At 39.1% G+C, this 13,274-nt stretch overlaps 1 protein-coding gene across 2 annotated transcripts in view; it reads left to right on the forward strand.

The window, feature by feature from the left end:
- The window catches only part of LOC126162535 (multiple inositol polyphosphate phosphatase 1), a 264,549-nt gene extending 251,528 nt beyond the window's left edge, over positions 1-13,021 (forward strand). For both annotated transcript variants that reach the window (XM_049919108.1, XM_049919109.1), the window contains exons 9-10: positions 820-1,023; positions 11,817-13,021. In XM_049919108.1, coding sequence (XP_049775065.1) covers positions 820-1,023; positions 11,817-12,063 — 451 coding nt within the window. In that variant the 3' untranslated portion in view covers positions 12,064-13,021. The remainder of the gene's footprint in view (positions 1-819; positions 1,024-11,816) is intronic.
- Positions 13,022-13,274: the final 253 nt, after the last annotated feature.

Consider the following 13,274-nt stretch of genomic DNA (forward strand, 5'->3'; position numbering starts at 1 on the left):
TAAGTTGTTTGTGTTTATTTTGAATTTAGTCAAAACCTTATGATACAACAGTAACAATGGCAGTACTTTAGTCTTCTGGTATGCAATCAACATTCTTCATTTGAAACACAGTACAGACTAGAGCATCATATGTAGTTTCCACATTAGTTGTGGATTATAATTTCCATTATACAGTGGAACATGAATATTTTAATGTAACAGTATTCTACTTTCAAGTTCTTTGAATGTAATACAGGCTATTGATGTGCAATATTGAAATTAAATTACAGCTATGTTTTCTGTCCCATTAGCTACATATATGAGCTGAACATGCCCTCTGTTTGCCATGTTTCAAAAGTTTTTATGACAGTGGAGATCCATTCTGGAAATAAAAACAATAATGTGAAGGACTATGCTCACCAATGAAATGATAAAATAAATAGTCTCTCCACTGTTATTTTTTTCTTTACAATTTACTCTGTTCCCTTTAATATATTCCTTTGTTTTTTTTTTTCTTTGTCATCTGCCTATCTCTATTACTGCGTCCCCCTCCTTCTCAAATAAAAAGAATCACTGTTCGTTCTGCTGATGTTATTTACCACACATCTCCTGAATGTTATGTACAGAAAAAATATTCATTGTGGAGTTTTAGGAATAGCTTTTTATATCAATATTTAGTACATTATTGTTAGCTATTTTTGTTACTGATTGTTGACAGTAGTATAAGAAACAGAAAAATATGAATGCTGTAAGAATTTTTTGTTTTAAACCATTCCGAATGTTAAATAGTGTAAGTATTTTTGCCAATGTATAAACTACTAACTAGGAATTTTGTTTCAGAAATCTTGAGTCTAATAAAACTAGTGCTAAAGGGGTGTTTTACTTCTCACATTCAAGTATGTTGCACATGATGCAATCACGTATGGGTATAGCCAAAGACAGTGAACCTCTAACACACGATGGCTATAACACAACACAAAAACGGAAATGGAGAATTTCTAAGATTGGATCATTTGCAACTAACATTGCTGCAGTTTTTCTGAAGTAAGTACTAAAATTCTTTCAGCATTTTATATGCACTCTGTCACCTATAAAACAGTCACAGTAATTACTCATTTTATTCTATGTATGAATGCCTATCCTCATTGGAGTTACATGAAATCAGCAAATAAACTTTGAAAATTTAGCATTTTAAAATTAGAATTTAGATTTTTTTTCCAATGTGTTATTTTCCAATAATACCATATCTATCTGGTGAAAATTTTTACAAAAAATGTAGCTTTACTCATATTTTAGAAAATCTTGTTCAATAACTATAAAATAAAGGAACAGCTATTCCAAAAATTCAGTCGACCGACATATGTTTGCCACTTTCCTGATGAACATTTCTGTGTTAGTGCAAGAATGCTATTTTTATATCTGGACAGGGAATGAAGTAAATAAAATTGAAGCAAAAAATTACAAGTATCAAACTAAAATTCTACAGTATTATACTTTCATATGCAACAAAGCAAGAAACATACTGTTCAAAGTTTTATTAGCATCAAGTAATGTAATGTAATCTAAATTTTCCTGATGATGTCCAAAAACTTTTTGTTATATGGACAGAAAATAAATAAATAAATAAATAAAGATTCTACTATGAATCTCAAATTTGATGCTTTTTTCTTGCTTCACTTTCATTTTTTTTTTCATTATTAAATCCAGGTGTAAACAAAACAACCTTGGTTTAGTGTTCGTTTTTCAGTGAGGTAAAATATGGCAGAGACATGTTTTATCTATTCCATGGTAACACAATAGGCCATAAATATGTGTGTTGGAGAGGTTATCAGAATGTTGTGTCTAGCACATCTATAGTCACACAACAAGTTTTTGTTTGCAGTCATAATTTTTGCTCTTTTTGTCATCTTTATGTGGTTATCTCACATACAATCATGAATATATTTAGAACAGCTGTATATTCAGATATTTTGGTGCTTATGTAATAAAGTTTGCTGAAATGTATTAATTATTAAAAAATTTTGCTGAAATATACTTATTTTGCATTTTATTGCTCATTGAAATCGACCAAAAACATGACACACTATACCCAGTAAGCACTGGAATAAATATTCTTTACACTCTCAAAGCATTTAGTATTGATAGCATATGCAAATTTTATATAGCTCTGCCCATTGTTGTTGTTGTTGTTGTGGTCTTCAGTCCTGAGACTGGTTTGATGCAGCTCTCCATTCTACTCTATCCTGTGCAAGCTTCTTCATCTCCCAGTACCTACTGCAACCTACATCCTTTTGAATCTGCTTAGTGTATTCATCTCTTGGTCTCCCTCTACGATTTTTACCCTCCAAGCTGCCCTCCAACACTAAATTGGTGACCCCTTGATGCCTCAGAACATGTACTACCAACCGATCCCTTCTTCTAGTCAAGTTGTGCCACAAACTTCTCTTCTCCCCAATCCTATTCAATACCTCCTGGTTCTGGTTAGTGGTGTTTAACGTCCCGTCGACAACGAGGTCATTAGAGACGGAGTTAGGGAAGGATGGGGAAGGAAATCGGCCGTGCCCTTTCAAAGGAACCATCCCGGCATTTGCCTGAAACGATTTAGGGAAATCACGGAAAACCTAAATCAGGATGGCCGGAGACGGGATTGAACCGTCGTCCTCCCGAATGCGAGTCCAGTGTGCTAACCACTGCGCCACCTCGCTCGGTCAATACCTCCTCATTAGTTATGTGATCTACCCATGTAATCTTCAGCATTCTTCTGTAGCACCAAATTTCGAAAGCTTCTATTCTCTTCTTGTCCAAACTATTTATCGTCCATGTTTCACTTCCATACATGGCTACACTCCATACAAATACTTTCAGAAATGACTTCCTGACACTTAAATCTATACTCGATGTTAACAAATTTCTCTTCTTCAAAAATGCTTTCCTTGCCATTGCCAGTCTACATTTTATATCCTCTCTACTTCGACCATCATCAGTTATTTTGCTCCCCAAATAGCAAAACTCCTTTACTACTTTAAGTGTCTCATTTCCTAATCTAATTCCCTCAGCATCACCTGACTTAATTCAACTACATTCCACTATCCTCGTTTTGCTTTTGTTGATGTTCATTTTATATCCTCCTTTAACAGTTGCATACCAATGGGTGGGGTCAGTAATTGACCCCAGCGAAGTTTTAAGGCTAAAACTCCTGTCGTGTTCAGTAGTTTATTTAATAAATACATGATATTTATCATGATTGTAATTGCTACAATCGACAATAAGAACAGCTTTTGGTCTACACTCATTGTTGAGTTATAGCGATTGTTATAATTGAAGGTGTAGCAGGTCAAGAATCACCACTCGCAGTAAACCGGTAAACAGTGTGGTGAGTGGAAGGTAATATTTTTGTGGCATTTGACAAAATGTACAAGAAGATGAAATTGGCAGATGACGAAATTAGAAAGAAGTAGTTTGTATTGTAAAGTTTTCTGGATGTGAATCTGAGTAATCCTTGTAATTGTGAAATTAATACAAATAAATGTAAAAAACGATTTATTTTTTACTAAATGTGGTGTCACCGCCAGACACCACACTTGCTAGGTGGTAGCCTTTAAATCGGCCGCGGTCCATTAGTATGTGTCGGACCCGCGTGTCGTCACTATCAGTGATTGCAGACCGAGCGCCGCCACACGGCAGGTCTAGAGAGACTTCCTAGCACTCACCCAGTGGTACAGCCAACTTTGCTAGTGTGATGTTTAAAGCTTTCCCGGCGTACTGATTGTTCCATAAAAACACGGGAGAACTGCCGGATATCAGTAACTTCCTGCCACAATATTTCGGCGCAGAGTCTTCTGGCCATCTTCAGGTGAATGCCACTGTAGTAGTACTGGCGAGTACGCGCTGAGCTCCGCTATTTAAAGCCTTCTGAGGTGACATTGCGCATGCGCTGCTCAGTGTGCGAGTTCATAACGGCTCCGTGCGCTGCGCCTCGCGCCCTCCACTGCGAAAGCCTGGCGTATCGGTGTCAGGTCGATTTCCATCTTTATGCAGATAACTAAGCCGACTACGAAGTTTCTCTATAACAGGATTCCAAGCAGAGTTCAGCTGATAACCGCTATCTCGATTGATGAGAGTCTCGTTGTCAGACAATCTTATTTCCACAGATTCATTGATAATCGAGCTCCAAAAGTTTGATGTATGGGCCAAAATTTTTGTGTCGTTGTAATTCATGGAATGGTCTGTGGAAATACAATGTTCGGTGATTGCGGACTTGGTGGGTTGGAGAAGGCGAGTATGCCATTGGTGTTCCACAATGCGTTCCTGCACAGTTCGTGTTGTTTGCCCTATATATGATTTGCCGCATTCACACGGAATTTTGTAAACACCTGGTTTACGCAGGCCCAGGTCGTCTTTAACGGATCCCACCAGTGATGAAATTTTGGAAGGAGGGCGAAAGATGACTCTCACTTGATACTTTCTCAATATTCTGCCTATCTGTGAAGAAATATTCCCAATAAATGGTAGATAAACAGTCGACCTGAAGGCCTCTTCCTCTTCCTTGTTCCGTCGTTTGTAGGTCTTCATCACTCTGTTCACTTGCCTAGGTGAAAAGCCATTCTTCAAAAATACTTTTTGCAGGTGTTCCAGTTCCGCTTGAAGACTGTCGGCGTCAGAGATAGTATGGGCACGGTGGACCAAGGTTTTGAGAACGCCCATTGTTTGTGCTGGATGGTGGCAACTAGTAGCTTGTAGATACAGGTCTGTATGAGTGGGCTTTCTGTAGACTGAGTGACCAAGTGTGCCATCACTCTTCCGTCGCACCAAGACGTCTAAAAATGGCAGACAACCATCTCTCTCTATCTCCATGGTAAATTTTATGTTTTCATGTACGGAGTTCATGTGACGTAAAAATTCTTGGAGATGGTCCAGACCATGAGACCACACTATAAAAGTGTCGTCAACGTACCGCCAAAATAGTGTCGGTTTAAAAGTGGCAGAGTCGAGTGCTCTCTCCTCAAAATCCTCCATAAAAAGATTGGCCACCAGGGGAGACACCATCAGATTGTTTGTAAAATTCATTGTTAAATATAAAATATGTAGAGGAGAGAGTATGCTCAAACAATGCTCTCCTGTGATGGCACACTTGGTCACTCGGTGTACAGAAAGCCCACTCATACAGACCTGTATCTACAAGCTACTAGTTGCCACCATCCAGCACAAACAATGGGCGTTCTCAAAACCTTGGTCCACCGTGCCCATACTATCTCTGACGCCGACAGTCTTCAAGCGGAACTGGAACACCTGCAAAAAGTATTTTTGAAGAATGGCTTTTCACCTAAGCAAGTGAACAGAGTGATGAAGACCTACAAACGACGGAACAAGGAAGAGGAAGAGGCCTTCAGGTCGACTGTTTATCTACCATTTATTGGGAATATTTCTTCACAGATAGGCAGAATATTGAGAAAGTATCAAGTGAGAGTCATCTTTCGCCCTCCTTCCAAAATTTCATCACTGGTGGGATCCGTTAAAGACGACCTGGGCCTGCGTAAACCAGGTGTTTACAAAATTCCGTGTGAATGTGGCAAATCATATATAGGGCAAACAACACGAACTGTGCAGGAACGCATTGTGGAACACCAACGGCATACTCGCCTTCTCCAACCCACCAAGTCCGCAATCGCCGAACATTGTATTTCCACAGACCATTCCATGAATTACAACGACACAAAAATTTTGGCCCATACATCAAACTTTTGGAGCTCGATTATCAATGAATCTGTGGAAATAAGATTGTCTGACAACGAGACTCTCATCAATCGAGATAGCGGTTATCAGATGAACTCTGCTTGGAATTCTGTTATAGAGAAACTTCGTAGTCGGCTTAGTTATCTGCATAAAGATGGAAATCGACCTGACACCGATACGCCAGGCTTTCGCAGTGGAGGGCGCGAGGCGCAGCGCACGGAGCCGTTATGAACTCGCACACTGAGCAGCGCATGCGCAATGTCACCTCAGAAGGCTTTAAATAGCGGAGCTCAGCGCGTACTCGCCAGTACTACTACAGTGGCATTCACCTGAAGATGGCCAGAAGGCTCTGCGCCGAAATATTGTGGCAGGAAGTTACTGATATCCGGCAGTTCTCCCGTGTTTTTATGGAACAACTTTGCTAGTGATGGTTCACTGACAAAATACGCTCTCATTTGCCGAGACGATAGTTAGCATAGCTTTCAGCTACGTCATTTGCTATGACCTAGCAAGGCGCCATTACAAGTTACTATTGATGCGGTACAACATGTACCGTCAAGAGCAACGTTCACCATTTATGGATTAAAGTTAAGTATTCCACCAGCTACGTCAGTTTTTTCTACAGTCTAGTTTCCTTGTCCTGTTCCAGACCTCACGCCAGCCTGCGTGAGCTAAAATGCGTGCCTTTCAGCTTCCTCTCATTCCGGTGTTGGCTCTCCTGCCAACCCACAACACTAAAAATGTCCCAGAAACCCTTCCCCAGTAATAATAATCAACATTTTAATCTTCTAATCTGCCAAAATTATGGAAATACATAAGTAATGTGATTTATCCGAGACAGAGAATGTGTGATTGTTGTGGGGTCAGTCGCTGACCCCTCCCATTGGCATTGGCCAGTGCAACATACAGCATTGGTATGCAACTGTTAAAGACACTATCCATTCCGTTCAACTGCTCTTTCAAATCCTTTGCTGTCTCTGACAGAATTACAATTTCATCGGCAAACCTCAAAGTTTTTATTACTTCTCCATGGATTTTAATACCTACTCCAAATTTTTCTTTTGTTTCCTTCACTGCTTGCTCAATATAAAGATTGAATAACATCAGGGAAAGGCTACAACCCTGTCTCACTCCCTTCCCAACCACTGCTTCCCTTTCATGTCCCTTGACTCTTATAACTGCCATCTGGTTTCTGTACAAATTGTAAATAGCCTTTCGCTCCCTGTATTTTACCCCTGCCACCTTCAGAATTTGAAAGAGAGTATTCCAGTCAACATTGTCAAACACTTTCTCTAAGTCTACAAATGCTAGAAACGTAGGTTTGTCTTTTCTTAATCTAGCTTCTAAGATGAGTCTTAGCGTCAGTATTGCCTCACGTGTTCCAATAGTTCTACAGAATCCAAACTGATCTTCCCCAAGGTTGGCATCTACTAGTTTTTCCATTCGTCTGTAAAAATTCACATTAGTATTTTGCAGCTGTGGCTTATTAAACTGATTGTTCGGTAATTTTCACATCTGTCAACACCTGCTTTCTTTGGGATTGGAATTATTATATTCTTCTTGAAGTCTGAGGGTATTTCGCCTGTCTCATACATCTTGCTCACCAGATGGTAGAGTTTTGTCAGGACTGGCTCTCCCAAAGCTTTCAGTAGTTCTAATGGAATGTTGTCTACTCCTGAGGCCTTGTTTCGACTTAGGTCTTTCAGTGCTCTGTCAAACTCTTCATGCAGTGTCATATCTCCCATTTCATCTTCATCTACATCCTCTTCTATTTCCATAATATTGTCCTCAATTACATCGCCCTTGTATAGACGTGTATATACTCCTTCCACCTTTCTGCTTTCCCTTCTTTGTGTAGAACTGGGTTTCCATCTGAGCTCTTGATATTCATACAAGTGGTTCTCTTTTCTCCAAGGTCTCTTTAATTTTCCTGTAGGCAGTATCTGTCTTACCCCTAGTGAGATATGCCTCTACATCCTTACATTTGTCCTCTAGCCATCCCTGCTTAACCATTTTGCACTTCCTGTCGATCTCATTTTTGAGACGTTTGTATTCCTTTTTGCCTGCTTCATTTACTGCATTTTTATATTTTCTCCTTTCATCAATTAAATTCAATATTTCTTCTGTTACCCAAGGGTTTCTACTAGCCCTCACCTTTTACCTACTTGATCCTCTGCTGCCTTCACGACTTCATCCCTCAAAGCTACCCATTTTTCTTCTACTGTATTTCTTTCCCCCATTCCTGTCAACTGTTACCTTAGGCTCTCCCTGAAACTCTGTACACCCTCTGGTTTAGTCAGTTTATCCAGGTCCCATCTCCTTAAATTCCCACCTTTTTGCAGTTTCTTCAGTTTTAATCTACAGTTCATAACCAATAGATTGTGATCAAGTCCACATCTGCCCCTGGAAATGTCTTACAATTTAAAACCTGGTTCCTAAATCTCTATCTTATCATTATATAATCTATCTGATACCTTCTAGTATCTCCAGGATTCTTCCACGTGTACAACCTTCTTTCATGATTCTTGAACCAAGTGTTAGCTATGATTAAGTTATGCTCTGTGCAAAACTCTACCTGGCGGCTTCCTCTTTCATTTCTTACCCCCCAATCCATATTCACCTACTATGTTTCCTTCTCTCCCTTTTCCTACTCTCGAATTCCAGTCACCCATGACTATTAAATTTTCATCTCCCTTCACTATCTGAATAATTTCTTTTATCTCTTCATACATTTCATCAATTTCTTCATCATCTGCAGAGCTAGTTAGCATATAAACTTGCACTACTGTAGTAGGCATGGGCTTTGTGTCTATCTTGGCCACAATAATGCGTTCACTATGCTGTTTGTAGTAACTTGCCCACACTCCTATTTTTTTATTCATTATTAAACCTACTCCTGCATTACCCCTATTTGGTTTTGTATTTATAATCCTGTATTCGCCTGACCAAAAGTCTTGTTCCTCCTGCCACCAAACTTCACTGATTCCCACTATATCTAACTTTAACCTATCCATTTCCCTTTTTAAATTTTCTAACCTATCTGCCCAATTAAGGGATCTGACATTTCACGCTCCGAGCTGTAGAATGCCAGTTTTCTTTCTCTTGATAACGACGTCCTCTTGAGTAGTCCCCACCCAGAGATCCGAATGGGGGACTATTTTACCTCCGGAATATTCTACCCAAGCGGATGCCATCATCATTTAACCATACAGTAAAGCTGCATGCCCTTGGGAAAAATTATGGCTGTAGTTTCCCCTTGCATTCAGCCGTTCGCAGTACCAGCACAGCAAGGCTGTTTTGGTTAGTGTTGCAAGGCCAGATTAGTCAATCATCCAGACTGTTGCCCCTGCAACTACTGAAAAGGCTGCTGCCCCTCTTCAGGAACTACACATTTGTCTGGCCTCTCAACAGATACCCCTCCATTGTGGTTGCACCTACGGTACGGCCATCTGTATCGCTGAGGCACGCAAGCCTCCCCACCAACGGCAAGGTCCATGGTTCATGGGGGGGAGCTCTACCCATTTTACAGAATTAGTTCAAACTTTTTTGCATTACCAAGTTTTTCAGTGTGGTATGATTAAGTAAAATCTTCATGTTTTCAAGCCACATCAACTGAAATTAACTTTTTGAGCGCTCAGTAACTATCACTGCCAGTTCATTCAGCAGCTAAAACTGTTGGCACTAAGAGGGGCAAGGTATCCTAGTCGTATGTGTGAAGTGGCAGAGTCAGAATATTCAAGAAGTTATCAGAATTAACATATGTTTACCATCCAAACAATTGCAGGTAGCAGCAGTTCAGTCTCACTCAACACACTTTGATGTAGTAACCTGTGGAGCAAATGGCTGTTCTGTGTGATTGGTAATGACTTCAGTTCACATAGCGAGCACGTGACTAGATCTAACTCCAAAACACACCAAGCTCATTGTAAGCATACAAGATCAGTCCAGAGTGAATATCAAAAGAGAGAAAACTGTAAAACAAGCAACAGTCAAACACTGCATGAAATGGCATGGTCAGCAGGCTTCAAGTGATAACAGGCAAATGGCAATATGTGACCATTCATGTTTATTTTACCACATAACTTCACCAGAGAGCACACCCTCTGTACTGATGATGCTGTGGTGTATGATAGGGGTCAAAGTTGAGTGACTGTAGGAAGATACAAGAAAACTTAGGCAAAATGTCCCATTGGTGTGATGAATGGTGGCTAGCCCTAAATATAGAAAAATGTTAAGTTAATGTAAATGTGTAGGAAGATCAAGCCTGTAATGTTTGGGTATGTTTTTACTAGTGTCCTGCTTGACTCAGTCAAGTCATTTAAATATAGGTGGAACAAGCATGTCAGAATTGTGGTCAGGAAGGTGAATGATTGACTTTGGTTTATTGGGAGGATTTTAGAAAAGAATGGTTCACCTGTAAAGAAAGCTGCATGTAGGATGCTGGTGCAACCTATTCTTGAGCACTGGTTGAGTGTTTGGGATCCATACCAAGTCAGACTGAAGGAAGTTTCGAACAACACATAAGTGTTATGGAGATGCTTCAGTATTCAAATAGGAATCGCTGGAGGGAAGGTGACGTTCTTTTCGAGAAACATCATTGACAAAATTTAGAGAACTGGCATTTGAAGGTGACTGCTGAGTGATTCTATTGCCGCCAACATACACTGCATGTGAGAACCATGAAGATAAGATATGAGAAATTACAGCTCATTTGGAGGCATACCCTCGCTCTGTTTGCGAGTGGAACGTGAGTGAAAATAACAAGTAGTAGTACAATGTACCCTCCACCATGCACTGTACAGTGGCTTGCAGAGTATCTGGGTGGATGTAGATGTAGATGTACACTTGTCTTGCTCCATCTGTGAGTCTCAAAAATTTACATCTAGGCCTATTTGCTAACTGCAGTAGCTCAGACTATTTATCAATACCGCAGCTTTGTAATTAATCCTGAAAATTATCAGTTACAGGACCCTTCCTGCTTTAATAAGCACAGGGGACTGCAAGTGGCCAGGTCTGTGTGGATCACTGAGAAAGGGAGAGGTGGAGACAGAGAGAGAGAGAGAGAGAGAGAGAGAGAGAGAGAGAGAGAGGGAGGGAGGGAGGGATGTGTGATCTCCACTAGAGGATTCTGTGGCATCTCCATTATGATCAGCATGTTATGGAACAAGTGGTGCAGTTATTTGCACTGACCAATCATATACTCAATTCTGCTGCTTGAGATTTCCTGTGGGGCAGAGGTGTAGGGGACTGGAAATGGATAGAAACCTCAAGTGACACCTCACTGTTTCACAGATTGTTTGCTGCTGTTATGTGCAATTCATGATGGGTGTCACAGGGGATGATGGGATGGGGGGTTGCCAGAAGTGGCTTAGGCAGTGGCAAAGGTTCCACTTCCATTGCTGGTTGCTGTAAACCCCTTACATCACTGTAAGCAGGGGCAGGTATGGAAATCATACTGATGGTAGGAGGTAGACTGTGGGTTTGGTTTGTTACAGACATGGTTGCCCTAGTCAGCAGTAGGGTGAGGTTATGAGGACTGCCCTGACCAGACGTTGTTTTGATGCTGCATTATCTATTCATGCCTGGCCATTGACTCACAAAACTGTTTGAATTTGCTTTGTATAATAAGCAGTCACAGCTTTCCATAAAACAGTTAAAATAAAGCTTATATCTTGTCCAGAGAGTTAATATTTATACACTAGTCAAACATTAAAGTAAACTTGTTAGATTATTGGAATTGGGGAAGGAAGCAATGCAGTGATAATCACACAAATCATAACACTCACATAAAGAATATTATTCATATATTTCCTTCAGCATCAGACCACAGAACTTTTTGAGTAGCTACTTGGCTCTGTAGTTTCCACATTCCATAATTTTCATTTAGGAATGTAATACAGTTGTGCAAAATTCATCTGGGGTGTAGCATAGTTTAACTTCATAAAATTGCTAAAGCATTTGCTAATAACTTTCTCGTAAACTTTCCTTCTGGGTATGTTTTTAGCTGTCTATTACTGTCCTATTTTATTATATATGTTTATGGTATATGTATTCCACAGATAAGCATGTGAAACTAAATCACTTGACACTGCTCTTTTTTGCAGGTGTACTGAAGGAGATACATATCGTGTAATGTTCTATGTAGCCGAAAATGTGGCAGACATTGAAGGTTGTCAAGTAGGCCTTTGTTCATGGGATACTGTGAAAGCAAAATATGCTGACATAGCTGAAAAATGCAATCTGGATTTCTGCAATATGAACAGAAGTGGAACAACTGGAATTCACAGACTCCCATGGTTTTATGCATTGATAAATGCAATTATAGTCATTTTGTTGTTGAAGAGGAATTAAATAAGAAGACTGTATCATTATGTAACAATAAAAATTAATGTATAAAAAAATTACCATTGTCGTAATCTGATGATCACAGCATTTTTTCTTCTCATTACACACTTCACATCAACAATCTTAATTAGCCATTGATAGTATTAAATGATGAAAGCTCCATCATTGCTGCACGTTGAAAATCAGTAACACAATTAGGAAACACAGTTAATATGCAAAGCTCCTAAACACACTAATTAATTTTAAATACAGTTAATAAATTAATACATATTTATTTACATGGAGCTTATTACAATAGTGGATATAGTCATTGTCTTACCAACCAGTAACCATTAATAGCCATAGGAAGCTTGAACTATAGTTATTATCTTGAAAAATTATCGGCATTGTTTAGTTCACAGAATTCTTTTATAGTGTAAAATAAGTTACCTGTCAACCAGTTATATGTCTTACTTCGAGATCTTTTAATGACAAGAACTGAGCAAACTGTGGCAATTTATTGCAGATTTTACAAGAATTCAGACAGTCCTCAATTTTTGTGAACCTTTGCCTTGGAATACATCTGCCTTCTGTCTGTTGTGGTAGCTATATATTTCTTCTGTGACAATAGGCTTCATGCTGTTGTTTTGGGTAAAGACTACACCTATGCAAATGTACTTCTTTACAAACAATCACAACAACAAGTCTGCTAAAATGAGGGCATCAGATCTCACACACTGTTGGATAGGATAAATTATTCATCCTTTTAGTACCGTATTATATTTATGAATGTAACTGTTGTTTTCAAACTGCGACTGAATGTTGGCAACAAACTTAATAAGGGAGTAAATTTACTGTGATGTTGAAAGTATGCCCAACTGTTTAAACCTTCCATAGATGAAACATATTTTTTATGTACTTGGAAAATAAAATGTCAAAAACTGTCCCCTGTTATGATCAATAATACATTTTCATTACCAAAGAATTTTAAGCTTAATGATTTTGAACCTATGACTTTCAAAGTTAAATTTTTGTTTCTGTATTGATTACTCATGATAGCAAATATTACAAAAAGTATAACAAATCAGCACCAAATTACATTTATTCTTATGACAATGGAAAACATGAAATACTGCACACAAATTTTTGATATAAAATTTCAAGATGGCTTTGACATATCAAATAACAATGTTTCCTACTTCTATGAAGTCTTCTATGGCATATACATCCCACTAAAT

Source organism: Schistocerca cancellata, chromosome 2 (genome assembly GCF_023864275.1).
Source record: "Schistocerca cancellata isolate TAMUIC-IGC-003103 chromosome 2, iqSchCanc2.1, whole genome shotgun sequence".
Taxonomy (NCBI): Eukaryota; Metazoa; Arthropoda; class Insecta; order Orthoptera; family Acrididae; genus Schistocerca; species Schistocerca cancellata.